Raw genomic sequence first — 20,709 nt, 5'->3', positions numbered from 1 at the left:
AATGAATGACTGTGATGACTGTGATCGTCTCACGTCAGGTGCTGCTGGCCGAGGGGCGGCGCTCAGCCGACTATTCGGAGCATCTCGTCGACGGTCAGAATCTTCTCCCTGATCTTGCCCAACTTCTGCCCCCTTTTCTTCTCCTCTTGGTCGATCGCCCTCCACCCGTCGAACCCAACCACTTGACCGCTGTTTTCTCTTGTCAGTGTCTCCAACAGATCCTTGCCGAGTTGCACCTCTGCTGCCGCCGGTTCCGAGTGCAGATCAGCCAAGATGACATCGGCCACGCTGTAGGCATCCATCATCGTGGTAGCAATGACGCCGTTGGGACCGCGGGCTAGCCAGCCGCTGACGTACGCGCCTGGGATCGGGTTCTGCGTGGACGGGTCGATGATGCGGCCCCCTACGTTGGGGACAATTTTGCGAGCTGGGTCGAAGGGAAGCTGTACGAGCCTGCCGTCTTGCACTAGCGCTTGGGGAGGCTGTGAAATGGGAGGGTAAAGCGGCTCGCTCTGGTATCCCACGGAAGAAACGACCATGTCGGTCGTGGTGCTGACCGTCTTTCCCGTAGCAGCAGCGCTCGCCGCGCCAGAGACAGGCGCAGCATCGCCCGCCCCCCATGCAGCCTTCTTCGGATCGGCTGCATCCAAGCTGCTCGCTGTCGGCTGTCCACTCCGCAGAGCCGTCACGTTCCACTCTACACGACCCACCGCACTTGCAACACCATCTTGTCTGGGCAGAAACCTGGCAGGGGAACGGAAAAAGTTGAGCCCCCACGTCTTGACGTCTCCCGCGTCAGCCTTGGCCTTGCTCCCCTTGGTGAGCAAGCTGAGCAGCCGCTTCTTGACGCGCACTTCGGACGCGATCTCGTTGGCGCGCCCCGCTTCAGCGCTAGCCTCGGACGCTGCCAGATCCTCCAACTGTGCGGCGGCGCGATCGAGCAGCTCCTTGTCCGGTGGTCGGAATGCGATGCGTTCGAGGGCGAGCATCTCGCGCACCTCTTTGTTGGTGAACGCGAGCTGTGCAGGGCCTCTGCGGGCAAAAATGTCTACGTCGCGGATTTTGCACCGTGCGAGTTGAGCGAGGACGGGTTCGGGGACGTCGGTCTCTTCGAGTGCTGCCAAGCCGGGTGCCTTGTTGGATGTGACGCGTGCAGAGGACTCGAGAAACGGCGTGGAAGAGCGGAGCACGATGCGCGCTACATCCAGGGCGACGTTGCCAGCACCGATGACGGTCATGTGATGCTTGTCCGCCAGGTTGATGTGGAAATGCTCGGCCACCAACGAAGGGTCGTGCGAAGCCGGATGTCCGTTGTACCAGTTGACGAACTCGAGCGCCGAATAGACACCCGCCAGCTCCCCCAGCTCTGATCCGGGAATGCCCAAGCTGCGCGCCGTCGACGCACCGTACGAAAACAAAATGTGCGTATAGTACCGCGACAGCTCTTGCAACCCGACCTGCACCGCGCGAGGATACGGATCCCTGGCGTCTCGAGAGGCCGCGTGAACCACATTGACGTTGCCCGCAAACCGCAACCTGGGATCGTGCGAGACAGTGGCAAATTTGTTTTCGACGTTCTTGACGTCCGGGTGGTCCGGTGCGACGCCGTACCGCACCAGGCCGTGCGGGACGGGCAGCCGGTCGAAGATGTCTATGCGCAACGGCTGGGATGCGGGGGGATCCAAGGGGGAGAAGGGGACGCGGGAGAGAAGGCGAGAAGCAGCGTAGAAGCCCGAGGGGCCTGCGCCAACGATTGCGATGCGCGCTTTCCGTGGTAGAGCAGATGAGGAGGACGAAGAGGACGAGGAGGCACTACCAGCGGCGGCAGAGGCCGAGGTGGTCTCGACGGCTGCTCGAGCGAGCCGTGTGTAGCGCATGGTCTCGTCTTTCGCTATTGGCTTGTCGCGTTGTGTGTGATGTGGTGGTGGTGGACCAAGCTGTATGTGTGGCTGCGTGACTCGAAGGTCGATTAACGGCTTTCAAGGGTTTATAGGAAGATTGCCGTCGTCTTTTTGGCGAGCTGCCCAACTTGGCGCGAAAAGGTTGACTGACAGTGGAGGAGGGAGCCGTACGAAGATCGGGCCGATTGGTGTGTGATGGGTGACAGATGCGTGACAGCTTGGTGGTACAAGTGAGTGACGTCGCTGCAAAGAGAAAACACGTTTGCTCGCGTTCTTTGGGTGTGGAGGAATGCGAGGGTGAGAGAGAAGAGAAGCGAGCCTTTTTTTCTAATCTTCTATGCATGAGAGCGAGCCATGTTCGAGCCCCAACTGTTTTCTGCCTTTCACGCATTGCTGCCAGTCGTGCTTTCTCATCCGCTCTCCAACAGCATCGTTTGCTTGCTTGCTTGTCACCCTCAGCACCAACCACACCACCAAGGCATCGCAACGCAAGGCTACACCACTTGCTTGCTTCATCTTGCGTCCGTTGCCCAAGATGCTCGATTATATCCCCTCGTCGCGTATCCAGAACCTGCACCTGTACAAGTACAGTGGCACGGACAAGTCTCTCGTCTCGAAATACATCCTCGGCCCCTACTGGAACTGGCTCGTCACGCTCTTCCCCACGTCGGTCGCGCCCAACACCATCACACTCTCAGGTCTGCTCTTGGTGGTGCTCAACTTCGCGACACTCGCCTATGTCGATCCGGGCCTGCAGTGCGCTACGCAGCTCAAGCTGGATCCCGCAGCACACACGGCCGCGCTCCACTCTGCCTTCCCCTCGGATGTCTCGCTGATGCCCGTCAACCCGCTGTTTGCCAACTTTGCCATCCCGGGCGCGGCGGCCAAGATCGATTTCGCGCCCAAGGCACATGTAGCAGGGAGGTGCTTGCCGCCGTGGGTGTTTTACACATGGGCGCTGTGCCTGTTTGCGTACCAGAGCCTGGATGCGATCGATGGCAAGCAGGCGAGGCGCACGGGTATGGCGGGCCCGTTGGGTGAGATGTTCGATCACGGATGCGACGCGCTCAACACGACGCTCGAGTGCGTTCTCTGCTGCGCCGCCTTGAACTTGGGCCGATCCGTGTGGGCACCTGCCTCGCTCGTCGCGACTCTGTCCAACTTCTACCTCACGACCTGGGAGGAGTACCACACGGGCACGCTGTTCCTCTCGGCTTTCAGCGGGCCGGTCGAGGGCATTCTCATGATCGTGTTCATCTACGCCTTGACGGGCTTCGTCGGAGGACCGCTCTTCTGGGATCGCGGCATCCTCAACGTCCTCGGCCTCTCCAAGTTCGACTTTGTCCAAAGCCACCTGGCCCGCTTCAACCTGCCCCTCAACGACGCGTTTCTGACGTTTGCGCTCCTCGGTCTGCTGTCCAACATCGCGGGCTCCTACTCGAACGTCGTCGCCGCCCGCAAGGCCCGCGGGCAGTCCGCGCTCACCCCGCTCCTCGGCCTCGCCCCGCTCATCGTGCAAACCGCCGCCAACTGCTTCTGGATCAACGCCAACCGCGCCTTTATCCTCGCCGACCCCCGCGCCCTCCTCCCCTTCCTCTCGTACTGGGGTGTCACGTTCGCGTACAACGTAGGCCTGCTCATCGTCGCACACGTCACCAAGGCTCCCTTCCCCTACTGGAACGTCGGCATCGTCTGGTCCCTCGTGTTGGCCCTGGACGCCAACTTGGCCAATTCGTACCTGCAGACGAACCCGCAGAGGCAGCTGCAGGTCATCTGGGCCAGCCTGGGCCTCGCGGCAGTGCTGTATGTGCATTTCTGCTGGAAGGTCATCACGACGATCACGCGCGAGTTGGGCATGGCTTGCTTTGTGGTCAAACCGCCGACGAATCTGAAGCCGCCCAAAAAGGACCAGTAGACGCAGAGGCCAATGGTGCCCTCTTTTCCTCTAGACGGAAGAAAGATCCTTGGGTCGCAGACCTGACCAATGCTTAACCCTTCTCTTCCCCCCATATGTATGTCGGAACCTAATCTCAAACCACTCTATAGACGTCTACCTGCCCCACGGCACGCCCTCTCACATCCAGCCAGACATTTGAGCAAAAGAATGTTACGTTTTCGATGAAAAGTCCGCGCACACTATCGCACGTCCCATCTAGCTCGCCTCTCCCAACACCCCGACGCATTACAAGATGGCCATAGCCACAGCAACCGCAGCGATCCAGTATCGCACCATCGTACCCTCCTTGCTGACCGCCGCGGCGGCGGCAGCAGTAGCAGCATTGGAGCTTTTGGACGAGCTGTCGGACTGGGTGTCTGCGTCGCTGGCCTGGCTGTTGGTGCCGTTGCCGCCGGTGTAGGCGGGCATTTGCTGGACGGTGCCGTTGCTGGTGACGAACGCGGGGACACCGAGGGCGGGGCTGTAGCTGTACGAGGGCGTGGTGGTGTTGGTGACGCCGTCCCAGCACCACTTGTTGAGACACTGGGTGCACACATCTGGCCTCGGTGTGCCGCTGCGCTCGAAGCCACGCTGCAGGATCGCACACCCCAGACATGTGGCCCACTCGCTATCCGCGCCCCCAAGCGTCGCGACATCGACCGAGTTGTCAATCACCCCCTGTGCCTCGCTGTTCGAGTACTCCATCTTGTACGTCGACGTGTTGGCCAGCGCCGAGTAGGGATAGCTGGGCATGTAGATCACAATGGGCGTGCGCGTGCCGTTGTACGCCGTGCCGGCATTCGTCACGTTCTCAGTGGGGTTGCAGCCGTAGAACACGGGGCGCGTGTTGAGGCCGCGGTTGACCACCGTGTTGGTATCGGGCATCCGAGGGAACGCGTAGGCGCTGTACGCCGAGTACTGCGCGCGCAGCGAGGTCTGATACAGCGCCGACGCGTTGGGCCAGTTGGTCACATCGGCCGAACTGTCGATGGCAATCACCGCGTCCAGATCGCGAGCGGGCTCGATCAGCGTCCACAGCGGCACGTTCTCATTGTCCAGCCCGCCATCGACCAGAGTGATATTGTGCAGGTCGCTGATCTGGACAGTGCCGTCGCCGCGGTAGCCGTAGAACGGATTGGGCACGAGCGAGATGTCGTTCTGATCGTCCGACACGGCCTTGGCGATCTCCTTGAGTGCCTTCGTGATAACACTGTCGCTTGAACTCGTCACCAGCTCCACATACAAGCCCGAGAACAAGGTCGCACTCGTTCCCGTCACCCACGCCACGGTCTCATACCCGCCCACACACTGCCCATCCGGCAACGCGCTCGACCCGTTGTTCAAGCTGGACCCGACGATCTCGATGGGCACAAACGCCGACACGTTGGGGTTCCAGGATCCAAACTCGTATGGGCTGAACTCCCAGATGGTGGTGTTGCGCGGGATGATGAGTTCACCCGGCTCCCGTTCGTCTGCGATGATGAGGGGGAAGGGCATCGAGGCGTTGGTGAAGCTCGACGTGTTGCGCACATCGCTCCACTCGACGCTGTACTTGTTGCCGTACGTCGAGCCGTTGAGGATCTTGGTGGCGATCGACAGACCAAAGTAGTCGGTCAGACTGGTCTGATAGCCCTCAGTGCGTTTGCCCGCCACGGCAGCGAGGATCGAGGCATAGAACGAGACCTTGCCGTCCTCAGGCACGAGCAGGTTGGACTCCAGATTCCACACCGAGTCCTTGAGCGACTGGGTGGTGGCCCAGTTGTTCATGCTCAGCCCAGCAGTGGCCCAGGACCCACCGGACAGCCCGGCGACGTACTGGGCCAGCTGGAGTAACCCCCCGGTGCCGCGCTGGTTGGCGGTGCTGTTGCGCCCGTCGAAGCCCTGCAAGGTCCCGGACCCGACGAGCATCGCACGCAGTCCACCACCGCTCAACGCAAACCCAAGCCGCGGAACACGGCTGGTGGACGACGTGTAGTTGGACGCACCCCCAGGCAGGGACGACCCGAGCTTGGCCGAGTCGGACAACCACGTGGCCCAGTCGGACTGCGTGTTGCTGCGTCGACGCGAGATGTACTCGGCCTCGCCGTTGGACAGCTGCTTGGTGTAGGCTGGGCGGATCAAACCCGGTCCCTGCTGAGAGGTCCGGTTGGGACACGCCATATTGGCGGGCGCAAACGAGCCCGATGGCGATGCACGTTTGCCGAGCGCATGCTGGTGCTGCTGCTTTTGGTACTCGTAGGCCGTGCGGATCTCGAGGATCTTTTCTGCAAACTTGACTTTCTCCGCGCGGGAAAGGTGAGAGATGCGTGTGATCTCGTCGTCCGTGAGTTGGGATGGGACGGAAGGGTAAGCCTGGACCAAGGTGGATGTGGTCAGCGCGAGGCTGAGCAGCCAAGTGCTGAGGATGGACAGTTTCATTGTCAGGGGGGTTTCCGTGGCCAGTCCTGTTCCCTCTTTGCAAGCGTGCCGGGTTCTAGTTGGGAACGAAACGTTGGCAGGACAGAGCAAAGGAGGCAGGCGTCTTATATGGAAGCCTTCGCTTGCGCAGAGTTGCCGCGGAGGTTGGTTGCTATTTGTTATTTCGTTTACTCTGTCGTCGATCCTTCCAAACCCTTTTTTTTCGCGCTGACGTTTGTGTAGCGAGCGAACAGAGAGCGCGCCGCCCTGACCAAAGCTAGCCTGCCGGCTTGCAGCGCCGGAGAGTTTTTGCCGAAGCACAGCCAAGCTCGGGTTTTCCTCGTGGATCGCGCGACCTGCATTTCGAAACACAACAGCCGGAATGCGTTAAGACAGGGTCGTCAGCTGCCTGCTTACAGTCGGAACACCACCACAAGGTCGCAAACCGGTTCACCAAACCCATGCGGTAAGGTTTGTCTTTGTCGCCGCGCGCGTCATGTCGTGCCTGTCCGACCTTGGAATTCCAGAACCGCACTTTGCCGCCCCACCAAGCGACCCCAACCAGCTGTACATCAACGGAATTGACGTTGTGGGGCACTTGTCTCGAGACCATGCCATGGCAGCACCATGGCAGCAGAAATGTTGCTGCTCGCCCCTCTTCTTCTATATTGACTTGCAAGTCAGAGTCTTCTTGCCGACAGAAGCACTAAATGTACGATTTGCAGAGTGACAAACAAATTCATGCCGCTTGAACGATGCTATGCACGGAAAAGCGGAGTGAGGTCATATGATCCCTTTTGGTCAAGGGTGCAAAATGTTACACCGCGGTTTCATAAAAGAAGAAAAGAAAGAAGGAAACCGGAGCCGAAAAGGCGGCAAAGGCGAGAGAGAGAAAGAGAGAGAGAGAGAGAGAGAGAGAGAGAGAGAGAGAGAGAGAGAGAGAGAGACAGCCACATGGCGGCTTATTCGAATTCAAGTTTCGATCCACTGCACACTGCTTCAACGCGCGCACGGGCTTCCTCTGCAAATCGGCCAAAGACGCACCACCGCACAGCACAGCATTTGGGCACGCACCACCACCACCACATCCACTCCACAAAGCGCTTTCGAGTCCATCCACACGAGCCATCCACTTCTATCTTGCTCGCCATCCTGGATCGAGTCGACCACTCTTCATCCCAGGTCTGCTCATACCGCGGTCTACTCACACAGCGTCGTCCAGTCATCGCCGTTGCAGCTCCCACCTAGGCTTCAGCACACTCACGACTTGTAATCACCACATTGACTAGTCTCGTGGACAGAATTCTCATTGCCCCACCATGTCGCGCTCCAACGTCATCGTGCTCGACAATGGTACCGGGTACACCAAGATGGGCTTCGCCGGTAACTCGGACCCATCCTTTGTGTTCCCTACTGCCATTGCGACCCGCACAACTGCGGCTGGTTCCTCGGGCGGTGCTGGCTCGCGTCCTTCGGTGCCATCTAAGCCAGGCGGTCTCTCGTCCTCCTCCTCGCTCGCCTCGAAACGCGGCATTGAAGATCTCGACTTTTTCATCGGAGACGAGGCCTACGCCAACGCCAAAACCTACCAGGTCGACCAGCCCATCCGTCACGGTCTCATCGAAAACTGGGACCACATGGAACGCTTCTGGGAGCAATGCATCTTCAAGTACCTCCGTGCCGAGCCCGAAGATCACTACTTTATGCTCACCGAGCCGCCGCTCAATCCGCCCGAGAACCGCGAGAACACGGCAGAAATCATGTTTGAATCGTTCAACATCAAGGGTCTCTACATTGCCGTACAAGCCGTGCTCGCGCTGGCTGCCTCGTGGACGAGCAACAAGGTGACCGACCGCACGCTTACGGGCACAGTGATTGACTCTGGCGATGGTGTCACGCACGTCATCCCCGTTGCCGAGGGATATGTGATCGGCTCGGCCATCAAGCACATCCCCATTGCCGGTCGCGACATCACCTACTTTGTGCAGCAGCTGCTGCGAGAGCGAGGCGAGGCGGCCAACATCCCACCGGAGGACTCGCGCAGAGTCGCCGAGAAGATCAAGGAGGACTACTCGTACGTTTGCCAGGACATTGTGCGCGAGTTCCGACGCTACGACGAAGACCCTTACAAGTACTTTGAGCGCTTCGAGGGCGAGCATACCGTCACGGGGAGAAAGTATTCTGTCGATGTCGGCTACGAACGTTTCCTCGCGCCCGAAATTTTTTTCAACCCGGAAATCGCCAGCTCCGACTTCCTCACGCCTTTGCCCGAGGTGGTCGACACGGTGATCCAGCAGTCGCCCATTGACGTGCGTCGTGGTCTGTACAAGAACATCGTGCTCAGTGGCGGCTCGACCATGTTCCAACACTTTGGCCAGCGTCTCAAGAAGGATCTGCGCACCATTGTCGACCAGCGCCTCGCCGCCAGCGAGACGGCGAGTGGCAGCTTGATGCGTTCCTCGGGGCTCGAGGTCAACGTGATCAGCCACAAGATGCAGAGGTACGCCGTGTGGTATGGCGGGTCGCTACTGGGCAGTCTGCCGGACTTTTACAGCTACTGCTACAACAAGCAGGACTACGAGGAGCACGGGCCGAGCATTGTTAGGAAGTTCAGTGTCTTTGGTAGTGTGTAAGTCGCACGCCCTGAGGAGGCGGCTCGATGCACGGAGGACCGCATTGCCGCTGTGTAAAGCGCGGTTACCGTCGCTGTTTCAATCCCATTTTTTTCTGCTGCTGCTGCAAGTGCTGTGCGTGAGGTGCACCGGTGTGTGTCTGTGATAACGATAACTTTAACGTCAAGCTAAGCTGGCCTGCTGAAGTGAGCAAAGCGCGAGAGAGCACCTGTGCCCCCCGCGAGGGCGATCCCTGTGCAACCGACCGAGCACCCAGCATCCAGCACTCACAGCGCAGACCGTATCCTCGCTCACAGCACACACACACACACGCACACACACGCACACAAACTCAGACGGCACTCAGACAAGGACAGCGCCGAAAGATGGATGCATTGCCGCGCTCGCCGCTCACTCCCATACACGGATACACCCGCTCCGATCCCCCGCGACCACACACCGGAACGGCGCCTCGATGACCACCACGTCCGTCACGGCGTCCTTGTGCGCCCGTGACATGTGTGCGTACAGCGCCGTCTGGTTCGCCAGCAGCGGCGACTTGAGCCGGCTCGTCGACGCCGCTCGAGCTGCGTCGTCGTCCGGGTCGAACCATACCGAGTGAACGACCCTCGCCGGCGCGCCGGCCTCGCTGACCGTGCGGAACTCCGATCGGGGCTCCACAGCCGTCATCGCCCCGCCTCCTCCGCCGCCGGCCGCCGCGGACCGGGTGTGCGAGGCGACAACGCGCGGCGCAACGCCAAACATCAAGCTCCGCTCCGGCTTGCCCAGGTCCCAGAACCGCAACCGAGCGTCCGAGCCCGCCGAAATCATGTACCCGCCCGGGCCGCTGCCGCCTCCATTGTCCACCCCCGTTGCCACGCTTGCAGCTGCAGACGGATGCCCTGCAGAGGCAGGAGCGACCGACAGGCGGTCAGTGGCACGTGTCAGCTTGCCGACGTCCAGCCAGCCCCCGCCCGTCTCGGCGTGGATCGTCTCCGTGCCATCGCCGATGTCGGTGGCAGCATCTCGTGCTGCTGCTGCTGCTGCTGCAGGCTCGATCGTCTTTGCTTTCTTGGCTGATGCCGCCGCCCCCGACGACGTCGCAGAAGAGGCGTTCGAGAGCGATGAGCTCGAATACCCCTCGAGGCTGACAAACAGCGCCTTGACCGCGCAGCTCTGCACACGAGCTGCGCTGGAAGTGCCGGTCTTGGGCGGCGCAGAGCTGAACGGGTCTAGGGTTGCTGCATTTGCATCCGCCTCAGCGTTTAGTGGCGCCTGAGACTGGTTCTGTTGCTGCTGGAGCAGTTTCTCGATCGCAGCGGCGGCTCCAGTCAGCATCGAATCGTGTCTGCTCTTTGACACGCCTCTCACCACGTTGCGGCTGGAACCGCCACCGTCGTCCATCTCTGCGTTCTTCTTGGATGTCACCACGCGCGTGTCGGTGGTGCCGAGCACTTGTCGCAGCTTTGTACTTCGCCTCGCAGTCGACACGGACAACGTACCCTCCTGCTGCGTTTCAAACGTCTCGACGCGCATCCCTCGATCCACGTCCCACGTCTCCACCAGCACCTCAGGCTGCTCGACATGATCCTCTCGATGTTCCACCCCCCCTTCGCCAACCTTTTCAAAGGCAACCAAAACCCACCTCCCCCTCCCCTTGGACGGATGGATCGCAATCCGATTCACCCTGTACAGCGTCCCCGCCTCCTCCGGCCCCACACGCCACGCCCGCAGCCGCAAGCCAAATCGCAAATCCCAAAGACACACCACACCCGACAAAGTCCCCACCAGCAGCCATGTCTTCTTCCGATCCACGCAAAGGCACGTAATCGGCCCAAACTCGACTGGGTTCCGAAGCGTCTGCAGCACCTGCATCGTCCGCAGATCCAAGATGGTCAGCCGGCTCAGCGTCGTGCCGAGAATAAGGTGCGATGAAGTCTCGTTGCTGCTCTGCACCAAGCACGTCGCATACTCATCCGGCGTGCTGAGCTGGAAGTTCGAGACGAGCTTCGGCCGGCCGTACCGCGGTACCGAAGCCTTCGATTGGATCATGTCGATCCTCCAAACGTGCAGCGAGCCGTCGGTAGCCGTCGAAGCGACGCAGTGACTTGCTTCGATCGCAATCACACCGGTGATGGCCCCCTTCTGCGCCGAGTAGGTGGCTCTAGATTTGGACGTCACGTTCTTCTCCAGCCGAGCCGTGTCCCACACTTTGAGCGTACCATCCTGAGAACCAGATACAAAGTACGCATGGTCCGGCGAGAGTGCAAGGCAAGTGACTGCAGCCGAGTGTTCCGTGAAGTACGCGATCAGCCTCCCCTCTGGTCGACGTTTGCTCGCACTTGAAGTGGGAGCGCGAGGAAGCGTCGATGTGCGATTCCACGGCGCGCCACCCTTTCGACGAGCCACACCAGCATGCACTCTGGGACCGAGCTCAGGACGATCGCGGAACGAGTCCAAGTACACTGCCTCGAGGTGGGCGCGGATGTAGGGGTCATTGCCGTCGTAGGTACTCGTAAAGCCAACGCTCGACCCACCGTCTACGCCAGCAGCAGCTCCGAGCTTTCCAGCATCGCCGGCACCACCCAAACCTCGCACTGTTGAGGTGCGCGAACCAGCTGGTGTGGGCCTAGACGATCCATGAGCTGCGGCTGCGTGCTGGGCCCGAGCCCGAGCCGAGGTCTCGGTCATTGTTCCGGTCGCTGTCAGCGCAGTAGAAGCTACAGCCGCGCTTGCCTTTCCGACTCCCAGTCTCGTCTGCGTCTGCTGAGGTAGTGGATTGGGAGGTATGATACCCGCATTCACGCGATGCTTGCTCTGCGCGCTTTCCTCAGCGAGGCTCGAAAGGCGCGTAGATAGTGTGGAGGGCTGCGACTCTGCGGCGTTGCCTGCATTCACGCGCCGTCTCAGCTCTGCAATCGGGCTGCTGAAAGAACTCTCGCTCGAGGTGCGATGTCCAAGCAGCCTTCGTTTGGCAACTTGCGCCGAGAACGAGGCGTCGTCCTGTGACCGGAGCGTGCCTGTGTGGGTGCTGGCGCCTTCGGATGCTAGAGGCGTCGCTCGCTGCTCGGATCTGGTACTGAAAAAAATGGTCTGCGGGGTGATGCCGTCCAGCGACTGCGGCTCGATGATGGCCTTTGGATGTGAGCGGGCGCCTTCTCCAGAGAGACCATCCGCAGTGCTGGGCGCGCCAGCCAAGTCCCAATCGGCTTGCGCGGAATTAAGCTTGGAGCCCTGCTTCGAGAGACGGCGAATGACGCTGCGCAGAGCCACGAGTTTGACCTCGTCCTCGTCCTCCATGCCCATGCTCCTCAGCTTGTCACGGAAGCGGTCATCCTCCTCGGTGCGACCTCTGGCTGGCACAATCAACTCGCGGCCGCTCTTGCCCAGCAACAGTCCCACCCCTTCGGTGGCGAGTCCATTCTTGAGGCCAGCTTGATCCTTGCCTTCGGCTTGACCCTTCCAGAACGCCGAGTTTGACGCTTGAGATGCCCATGCGAGCGCTGCTGAATAGACGGGCCGAGTGAGAGGTGCCTTCACGGTATCGAGCAGGGTGATCTCAGACAAATCTTGCACATCCGTACGCAGCAGCGGACGCAAAGATGGATACAGGATCGCCCAGACATCCACGTCGTCCAGCTTTGCCGCTGCTGCCGCGACGAAACCTGCAGACGCCTGCCGCAACCACAGGTTGGGATGGCACAGAAAGCCCATGGTGGTCTCCAGCAGTGTCAGCAGCCGTGCGCGATCCAGCAGGTCGCGTTCCGTCATGGCACGAAGCCCATTGACGACGCGATAGACCACATTCTCCTCCGAATCCGAGAGCGCCTGCGTCATCAGTGGCAAGATGTACTCTTCGAGACTGCGATTGCCCGACACTTGGGCGACGTCAACGATGATATCGAAAAACGCGTCTCGGAGCAGCCAGTTGCGATCATTGAGGTAGGTGATCATGTGGCTCAGCATGACGTCGTTGGTTTTGGCCATGCCAAAGAAGCGACATAGAGGCGCTATGCTGGCGAGAAGCGCACGCTTAACTGATGCAGATGGATCTGTGAGAAGCGTGACGATGATCTCCTGCAGCAGCGTCTGAAACATTCGAAGCTGCTCGTCATAGTTAGACTCGTTGGGCTGGTCGTCGATGAAGCCACCATTGAGATCGCGCTCAACCGCAAACAGGCCCTCAGCTCGCATGGCCTGAGACATTTGCAGGAAGCGTTCGGCCGTCTCAGCCAAGGGCACGATGGAAGCGGCAAACGTGCATCGCACCGGCGTGGATGGATCGAGACCAAGCTGCTTGATGTTGGGCACAATGTATTCGGGAAAGATGGACGCATTCGAGGGCGTGACGATCTTGACCAGCATCAGCGTCTGCACGCAGCTGCGGATCGCGGCCATTCTTACTTGCGAAGACGGATCGTCAAAGAGTGACATGACGAAGGGCAGGACGCGATCGAGCTTGGTCTCGTCCGTGAGCCATCGAGTAGAGAGATGAATGAGAAGCTCGAGGGCATGGCATTTAGATGATGGTCGAATGCAGTTGCGCAAATTAGCGAGGATGACAGAAAGCACCAGTTGCGCTGCGCCATCTACCTCTGCCCCGCCGCCCTCGAGCAAGGCTAGCTGCGGCGCGATGCCAGGAACGCACAGATGGACAGGGTAGGTATCCTCTGCATCGCCTGCGTTGCCCCGCTCTGATTCAGGATCTTCCTCCTCTGCTGACGGCTGAAAGCTCGACCTGTAAGCAAAGCGTCCCAAGACACCGTCCGAGCGTGCCGAGATTCCCCCAGCACTGGTGGACGGCGTCGAGGTGCTGGGCCGGATGGCCACGTCGTCGAAGAAGGGAATGATGTCGGACCATTCCTCGTAGAGCTTCTCCATGCGTTCGTCGCTCTCGGCTCGGTGTGCCTGCCGGTTGGCGGCATCCGATCGCATCGAGGCCGCAGTGACAGAGGCATTCGAGCCACTTGCTGTGCTCTCAACAGACGAGGCGCCTGCAGCCCCGTTCGCGTTGCTGAGCAAAGCAGGTGAGGTGCGCTGGAGCTGGACCAAGTACTCGTGGAAAAAGTCGGGAATCGTCGTTGGGAACACAGTTCCTCGGCCGTCCTTCAAGTACTGTGCGAACGTCTTGCGGTCCATCGGATTCAATGAGATCATGCTTCTCACAAGCTCGCGTACGTGGTCGTCGGGAATACCAGCGAGCATCGAGTCGATGTCAAACATTCCTTCGCGGAACTTGAACAATTGGCTCAGAGTGAACGTGGGCGCACCTTCTCGCCAGAGCTCAGCGATGACGCAGCCAAGCGAGAAGACGTCCATGGCTTGCGTGACCTTGCCACTCTGCCGCCCAAGCCCAAGCAGGTCTGCCTGGACGCTACCGAGATGGTCCAGCGAATCCGAGTCGTTGGCAGCCCCACCAGTCGTTCCTGAAGTGTATTTGGAGCCGGCCTCGTAGAAGCGCTCAGGCGCCAGGTAGCACGTTCGTCGACCCGAAGTGTCAAAGAAGAAGGAAAAGTCGGACGGGTCGTCGAGCGGTACAAAAGTTGGCTTGAAGGAGGATGAAAAGTCGGTGATGTAGATCATCAAAGAGGTGGTGACGAGGATGTTTTCGCATTTGAGGTCGCCGTGCGCGATGCCGCGGTCGTGCGTATCTCGCATAGCGTGCAGCAGCTGGTAGGTGATCCATCTCTTTTCGACCGCGCTGAGGAAAGGCCGCGTGCTAATCCTGTCGTAAAGATTGCTATGCAGCCATTGTCGGATCAGGTAGCCGGCACGCTCGGTTTCCACCACCTTTTGATAGGTCAGGACGTTGGGGACGTCCGCCAACGACTCTCGCTCGATGCGAATGTGCTTGACCAGGCTCTTTAAGCTGATCGAAGGGTCCGGCTTGACAAAGGCTTTGACAACGATCGGACCAAGCTTGTGTCTGGCGCGCACAGCTCGGAGAAAGCGCGAATTTCCAATGCCCTTGTCGTACTGAATGTCATTGCCAACCTCTGCGACGAGGTTGCCGATGCCCGCCATTCGGGCATTCGAATTGGAGTGTGTGTTGCCCATCCTGACTTGCGCCAGTGGCCATCCAGATAGCGCTGACGAGAAAACAATCGGAAGTGATGATCGTGACTTTGCGGTTCTGCGATCGAGTTGCCAAGTTGGGTGCGAGTAATAAGATGCTGCCGAGGACCGCTGATCAGATCATGCATGGTGGGTGGTCATCGTGCCATTCGACTCGCAAACTGCGGAATGAGTTGCCGTGCTGCTCGTCGAGGTCCACTTTCAAGAATGAGAAGGAGCTCGGACCAGATCGAAGGTGAAAGCAGGCGAAAGTGATGATGGAAGCACGAGAGCAAGATCGTCCATGCAGCGCGGCTCAGCCAAATGCGAATTCAGGGTCTTTCTGTGGCGTGTGCGCGTGTGCTTTGCGGATGCGCTGCTGTGTTGCTCTTATTTCCCGCTTCTCTGCGGTGGAGGCAGGGATGATCAACCTACAGTACATCGCACCTCAAGCGCCGCAACGGGATCAGAGATGCAGGGTCATTTTGCGTTCACAGAACCGAGATCAGGCAATACACACGCTCACACAGCGACGATCAAAGCTACATGGATGTCTAACGAATTGAGATGATTTGCTACGAGGTGCTTCCGACTCAGATCCAATTGCTAGAGCTCGCCGCGGAAGGACGGCCTGAGGGACGGCCATTGAAGCTGCTGCCGTTCGACAGGACGGTCGCAGTGCGTTGAAACGGCGGTGCGTAGGCGCGCGCTTCGGCGGATCGAGTAGGTGTCAGCTCCACCACTCGCTGGAAGTCGAAGGGGATGCGCCCGGCCACCCGCTCGCGCCGTGTAAAGATGACCGGATTCGCATCGGCGTCGAGCGCCGCTGTTTGCGCACTCTCAGACGACGACGAAGTGACGGTGCTGTTGCCAGATACATAGCTCAGATCGAGGCCTCGCATGATTTGCACCAGCTGTCCAGTGAGCGCATCGCGCACCTCGACAAAGCGAGGGTCAAACGCCAGCACATAGTTGCCCGAGAACGCCACCTGCTTGGGAAAGCCTTCCCACTCGATGATCTGATCCAGTCGTGTCGGCTCGCCCAAGCGGTCCACAAAGCACGCAAATTGGTCGTAGCAGAGCAAAAAGTCGCCGTCGGCGGTCTTGTTCATCCCTAGCGGCTTGGCTGTCTCGACGCGCTTCTGCAACTGCTGGACGCGGATGTCTTCGCGATTCGCGTGCACAAAGTCCGGAATCGTCCCCGGGAGCAGGCTGTCCAGGTTCATGATCTCGAAGCCCTTGGCGCAGATGATGCACAGCTTCGACTTGAGGAACTGGATCGAGTAGGCCTCGGACGGAATGAAGAACGTCTTGTAGATGCGGAACCAGTCCGAGTTCTTTGAGTCCTTGCCAAACTTGCCAAAGAAGCCCGAGCCAGACTTGCCCTCGGTCCCGCGAGGCGCGTTCAGCACCGGCTCTAGGGCACGGAACACGCTCTCGTTCGCCTTCTTCTTCATGTAGATCAGCAACGTGCGGTCCTTGAGCACACCGACATTGAAGAAGAGCACGTCGCGATTGCCGCTGAGCTTCTGCGGTGGGCGCAAGGTCGAAGCGCTGCTGGATGTCGTCGGGACGAGCGCCTCCAGACTGTACGAAATGAGCACCTTGTCGGCAAGCACCACAAAGATGCCGAACGACTCGAGCACCGCGCACTGCGTTACATACTTGAGATGCAACACTTTGCGCAACGATTTTGGATCGCTTCGCAGCCCGATCCAAACGCCGTCGGCGCATCCCACCGCCACCAGACGCCGGCCATCGGCGGTCACAAAGGGAACGGCGCAGCTGACACGCCCGTGGAAGACGCTCGGGTCGACGCCCAGAACAGGCCTTTCCGGTTCCAAGCTGGCAGTGGGTGCGATGGCAAAGATGTCGTCGCTCAGGATGTGCTGATCAAACACCTTGTTGCTGTCCTGCACTGCCACGCGCAGACCAATCGCCTCGTCTAGCTTGGTCTTCCACTGATCCCGTGCAGCTTTGGAAGGCGCGTACAAGGTGATGGGCTCGATTTTGCCACCCAGATGCGAGATGGTGAACGGCCAAAAATCGCGAGCCTCTCGTTCTCTGCTGATGTGGAAGTTGCTGAGGCCGATGGATCGCGAGATGGACGACTCGGTCAGACCACTCACCTCGAGCATCTCGACGGGGATGGGACGCTTGGCAAGCACGAAGCGAGCGCCTGCTGCCGAGGATGAGGAAGCCACGTTAGGATTGTCGTCGTCAGGGCCTTCGGCGAGGCGCTTCTGCTTGGTGACGATAAAGTAATTGTCAAACAGGATCGCCAGCAGCTCGGTCCAGTCGAAGTCAAACGCATCCGGCTTTCGCAGTACCCTGCCTTGATGGATGAGCTGACGCTCCGGGTTAAGCAGATCCATGTCAATGGCTTGCTTGTTGCGTTTGGCCGAGAGATTGTACGCGTACTCGCGGATCTTGACCTTGAGCTCCGCCGATTCGACACCCGCCTGGGCTGTCTTGCATTGATCGTTGATAATGTCAATGGCATTCTGCAGGCTGTCGCAATCCTGGTTGCCCTCCTCTGTCTTCTTGAGGATGGATTCCAGATGCAGGTGGTACCTCTGCAAACGCGCTGGTGGCCTAAAGAGAAAATTCTCAAGCGGATGCTTGTGTGCCGCTGGATGGCGTCGACATGCCTCGACAAAGGCCTTGAAGCGTGGATTGATCGAGATTTCGCGCTTGACCCTGCTGATGGCGAGCGGATAGTTGACGAGATAGGTCGTGTACGCGTCACCCCAGTCGAGAGAGGCGCTCAGGAACAGGTCTCCAATCGTCTGGACGATGGGGTTCTCCTCTCTTTGGCGAATATGCAGACGCTCGACCAATGCGCGAATGTGGATCACCAGTTCGCGGTGATTTCCGAACACCTCGCGGATAAAGTCGTCGCGTTCCGGCCCGATGGGCAGCGGGGGTGGATCGCCGGCATCGCTAGGCCTTTGCAACCCCTGCACAAAGAGCGTGTCGAGCAATTCGAGATCTGCAAGGAACTCCTCTTCTTTCTGGATGGTTTCCAGGATCGCATTCTGTCGTGCGATCTCGGCCTGCGGAATGTTTTGGAGAAGTTCCGGCGGAACAATCTCTGCCCACGCCTTCTTCTGCGATTGATCGGCAGACAGGCCGTGGTCCAACACACCGCCAAGCGAGGCGCCTTTGCTCTCCATATCGGTGACCGTCAGACGTAGGGGACTCGATCCAGAGTTGGGACACGATGGACTGTAGCACGAGGTGGATCGACCGGGGCTGCAGAGTGGGCAGTAGCATTGTGTGAAAGGAGTGAAAACCCCATTGGGAAGGTCGTCGAGGTCGGCCATCCGCGCTGGCTTCCGACCCCTGCCAGCACCGTTGGCCAAGGCAGTGCCAACAGCTCCGAGGGAAAGTTGTAGATCCGCATCGAAATTTGAGCTGTGATTGAGACCAGCGGCCCAATCATCAGGATCATCTTGAGGTGAGCCAATATCTGCGAGGCTGTCCTCGAGGAAAGTGTAGACCTCGTCGACATCGTCGGTCAGCTCTTTTCCTCCCCAGTCTACCTCGTGGAAGAAGAGTTGGCTCTTAAGCGATTTTGCTAGTGAAAGGGCGACATGCCGTACGCTTGACGAGTCGCCGGATGCGACAAGAGCATGTCGAGAGCCTACAGCGTCGGACACAAGCAGGTCCTGAAGTGTTGAGACTACGTCTTTGCCTGTGAAGCTATTCGGGTAGTCGATGCTACCTTTAATCTGAACACCGCGCGGGATGTTGGCGCGCAGAAGCAGGGCTACAGTTGACAGAAGAGACCACTCAAGCACTTGGGGACGGCTGGTACGAGTCGCCTGCTGAGACACTTGCTTGGCATTTGCCGGCGGGCTGTTGACAGGTTCCCAGGCAAGCGAATCAAACCTCTCGTGGCCGTACGTCCGAGCCAGCTCGCCACCATCCCCCTTTTTGTAGCTTGCGCTCCTCTGCTGAAGGTGTGGCAGCGAGGCAGAAGTTGGCGATGGTGCATAGCTCGGCTGGCGCTGCACAGCGCCATGCGATGGAACTCGGGATTGATACTGGTCAGATAATGAGTACTGCTGATCCTGATCGGTATTCGGCCTTGTGGGAAGGCCGTAACCCAAAGAATTGTTTTGTTGTGTAGGAACAGCGGAGCTGGGAATAGGTGGCAAGGGCTGGCGATGAGATCGGCTAGGTTTGAGAGACAGATCGGATGCCTCGCTGCGCGTGCGCTGACGACTCGCACCTCGTTCCGGGGTAGCAACCTCAAACGAGTCTGGATCGTAAGCAGAGTCGACGGTGTGCGCCTGGTTTGCAGATGTGGTTCGGTACCCCTGTTTATCCGAGTCGCCTCTTTGAGAAGCCTGTGACCACGCCGAACGAGCGCTGGGATGCGTGATAGAGGGAGTGCGGAAAGTTGAGAGCGGCGAAGCGGTCGCACCCTCTCTGAGAGCGGGTGAAAAGGATCGGTCAACTGATACGGCTGTTGACGGCAGCGGGCGATGGCTGTAGGAGCTGCCGGGAGTGCCCTGCGTCGTCGGAGATGGGCTCCAGGATGGCGCAGAATACCCGGTGGATGAGACGGAAGAAGCTGCAGCGTGCTGGGTAGCAGAGGGAGTGATTGGCGGCGACCATGCACTTGGTTGTGGAGATGCGGAGTTGTAGAAGCCTTGCTGTGCATACGATGCTGGTCCATCACCTCGGTCACGGTACGCGGGTGAAGCAGGTCCAAAAGTTACATTTGCAGATGCATGCAAGGCGCCTGTGCCGCGTGATGGAAGCTGCTCTGATCGATTTATGGATGGAGTGACGGGAAGTGGACGACCTGCTCGTTGTGTCGGGTGTCGTGTTGGTTGGCTCTCCTCCGAGGTAGCTGGGATGGAAGGGTCAACGGAGAGGGAGGCAAAGCTCGAGTTGTGGTCCATAAGCGGTGTGCCGGCATCATCGGTATACAAGCTGATGATTCCGCTGGCCGACGAAGAGACAGGTCGATCGGCGGGCTCGCGATGATCTGCGAAATGCTGTTGCGGAGTAGACGCATGGGAAGAAACGGCTGCGGGTGCCACGGCTAGCCTCGCTGCATCGATTTTTTGCGAAGACGGGAAGTACAGCTCTGATCTGCTGTCTTGTCTAGACGTGGTCTCACTCTGAGACGGCGCGGAGGTCTGAGAATACGAACGCGAGTCGTGTAAGAGAGCGCCGTGTTTGGAGTACTGTAGAGGCCGATTGGCTGTCTGACCGTAGCTGTGGTCCACTAGGGCGGCATAGTGACGAGGATGTTGTTGCTGCTGCTGCTGCTGCTGCTGCTGTTGCTGAGCATAGTCGTAACTTGAGCCGTTGGATGCATACGGAGCGTCGTCTCGAACTTGTGTTCGACTCATTTGGTCTGCGGTTGCGTTAGCTGCTCTTGCTGTCGAGTAGGACGAGGAGGTAGGCGGATTGTGCTGCTGCGGATACTCGTACGCGGGAGAGGGTGTCGCAGATGAGGGACTGCGAGGATGGGTAGGCGGACCAGGGTGACCATAGGGATATCGAGGGTCGTAAGGTCCGTACTGTGTGCGAGCACCTGTGTGATACCGATCCGATGGCTGCTCGATGGTGGGGTATGCGGAACTGTACGAGGATGCTGGCTGTGAAGACTGTGGATAGCCTTCGCCGTAATGGTCATATGGCTGTTGACCCGGCATGGTGGTAGCGCGCCTCTGGCTGACAGGATATCACGGAATTGGCTTCCGAACTCCTCCGTCAGTTGTCTCGCCTCCACTCGTCGCAGAGTCGCTGTGCACGTCGAGTGAGTTCAAAGGCCGTGAGCCCTCCT

At 59.3% G+C, this 20,709-nt stretch overlaps 6 protein-coding genes across 6 annotated transcripts; 2 read left to right on the top strand and 4 right to left on the bottom strand.

The window, feature by feature from the left end:
* Positions 1-62: 62 nt before the first annotated feature.
* On the bottom strand, positions 63-1,877 carry EX895_006093 (uncharacterized protein; the record flags this gene model as incomplete). Its single annotated transcript, XM_029886685.1, has 1 exon — positions 63-1,877. One exon carries the CDS (start codon positions 1,875-1,877, stop codon positions 63-65), a length of 1,815 nt encoding a protein of 604 aa, XP_029736998.1.
* Positions 1,878-2,436: 559 nt separating this feature from the next.
* On the top strand, positions 2,437-3,816 carry EX895_006092 (uncharacterized protein; the record flags this gene model as incomplete). Its single annotated transcript, XM_029886684.1, has 1 exon — positions 2,437-3,816. The coding sequence occupies one exon, from the start codon at positions 2,437-2,439 to the stop codon at positions 3,814-3,816; it is 1,380 nt and encodes a 459-aa protein (XP_029736997.1).
* Positions 3,817-4,083: 267 nt separating this feature from the next.
* EX895_006091 (uncharacterized protein) lies at positions 4,084-5,745 on the bottom strand (the record flags this gene model as incomplete). Its single annotated transcript, XM_029886683.1, has 1 exon — positions 4,084-5,745. One exon carries the CDS (start codon positions 5,743-5,745, stop codon positions 4,084-4,086), a length of 1,662 nt encoding a protein of 553 aa, XP_029736996.1.
* Positions 5,746-7,553: 1,808 nt separating this feature from the next.
* Positions 7,554-8,867, top strand: EX895_006090 (uncharacterized protein; the record flags this gene model as incomplete). Its single annotated transcript, XM_029886682.1, has 1 exon — positions 7,554-8,867. One exon carries the CDS (start codon positions 7,554-7,556, stop codon positions 8,865-8,867), a length of 1,314 nt encoding a protein of 437 aa, XP_029736995.1.
* A 390-nt stretch (positions 8,868-9,257) lies between these two features.
* On the bottom strand, positions 9,258-14,903 carry EX895_006089 (uncharacterized protein; the record flags this gene model as incomplete). The annotated part of the gene is made up of 1 exon (XM_029886681.1): positions 9,258-14,903. One exon carries the CDS (start codon positions 14,901-14,903, stop codon positions 9,258-9,260), a length of 5,646 nt encoding a protein of 1,881 aa, XP_029736994.1.
* A 590-nt stretch (positions 14,904-15,493) lies between these two features.
* EX895_006088 (uncharacterized protein) lies at positions 15,494-20,578 on the bottom strand (the record flags this gene model as incomplete). Its single annotated transcript, XM_029886680.1, has 1 exon — positions 15,494-20,578. One exon carries the CDS (start codon positions 20,576-20,578, stop codon positions 15,494-15,496), a length of 5,085 nt encoding a protein of 1,694 aa, XP_029736993.1.
* Positions 20,579-20,709: the final 131 nt, after the last annotated feature.

This window comes from Sporisorium graminicola, chromosome SGRAM_8, assembly GCF_005498985.1.
Source record: "Sporisorium graminicola strain CBS 10092 chromosome SGRAM_8, whole genome shotgun sequence".
Classification (NCBI taxonomy): Eukaryota; Fungi; Basidiomycota; class Ustilaginomycetes; order Ustilaginales; family Ustilaginaceae; genus Sporisorium; species Sporisorium graminicola.
Note: the sequence above shows the minus strand (reverse complement) of the source record. Positions and strands in the feature narration are given on the sequence as shown.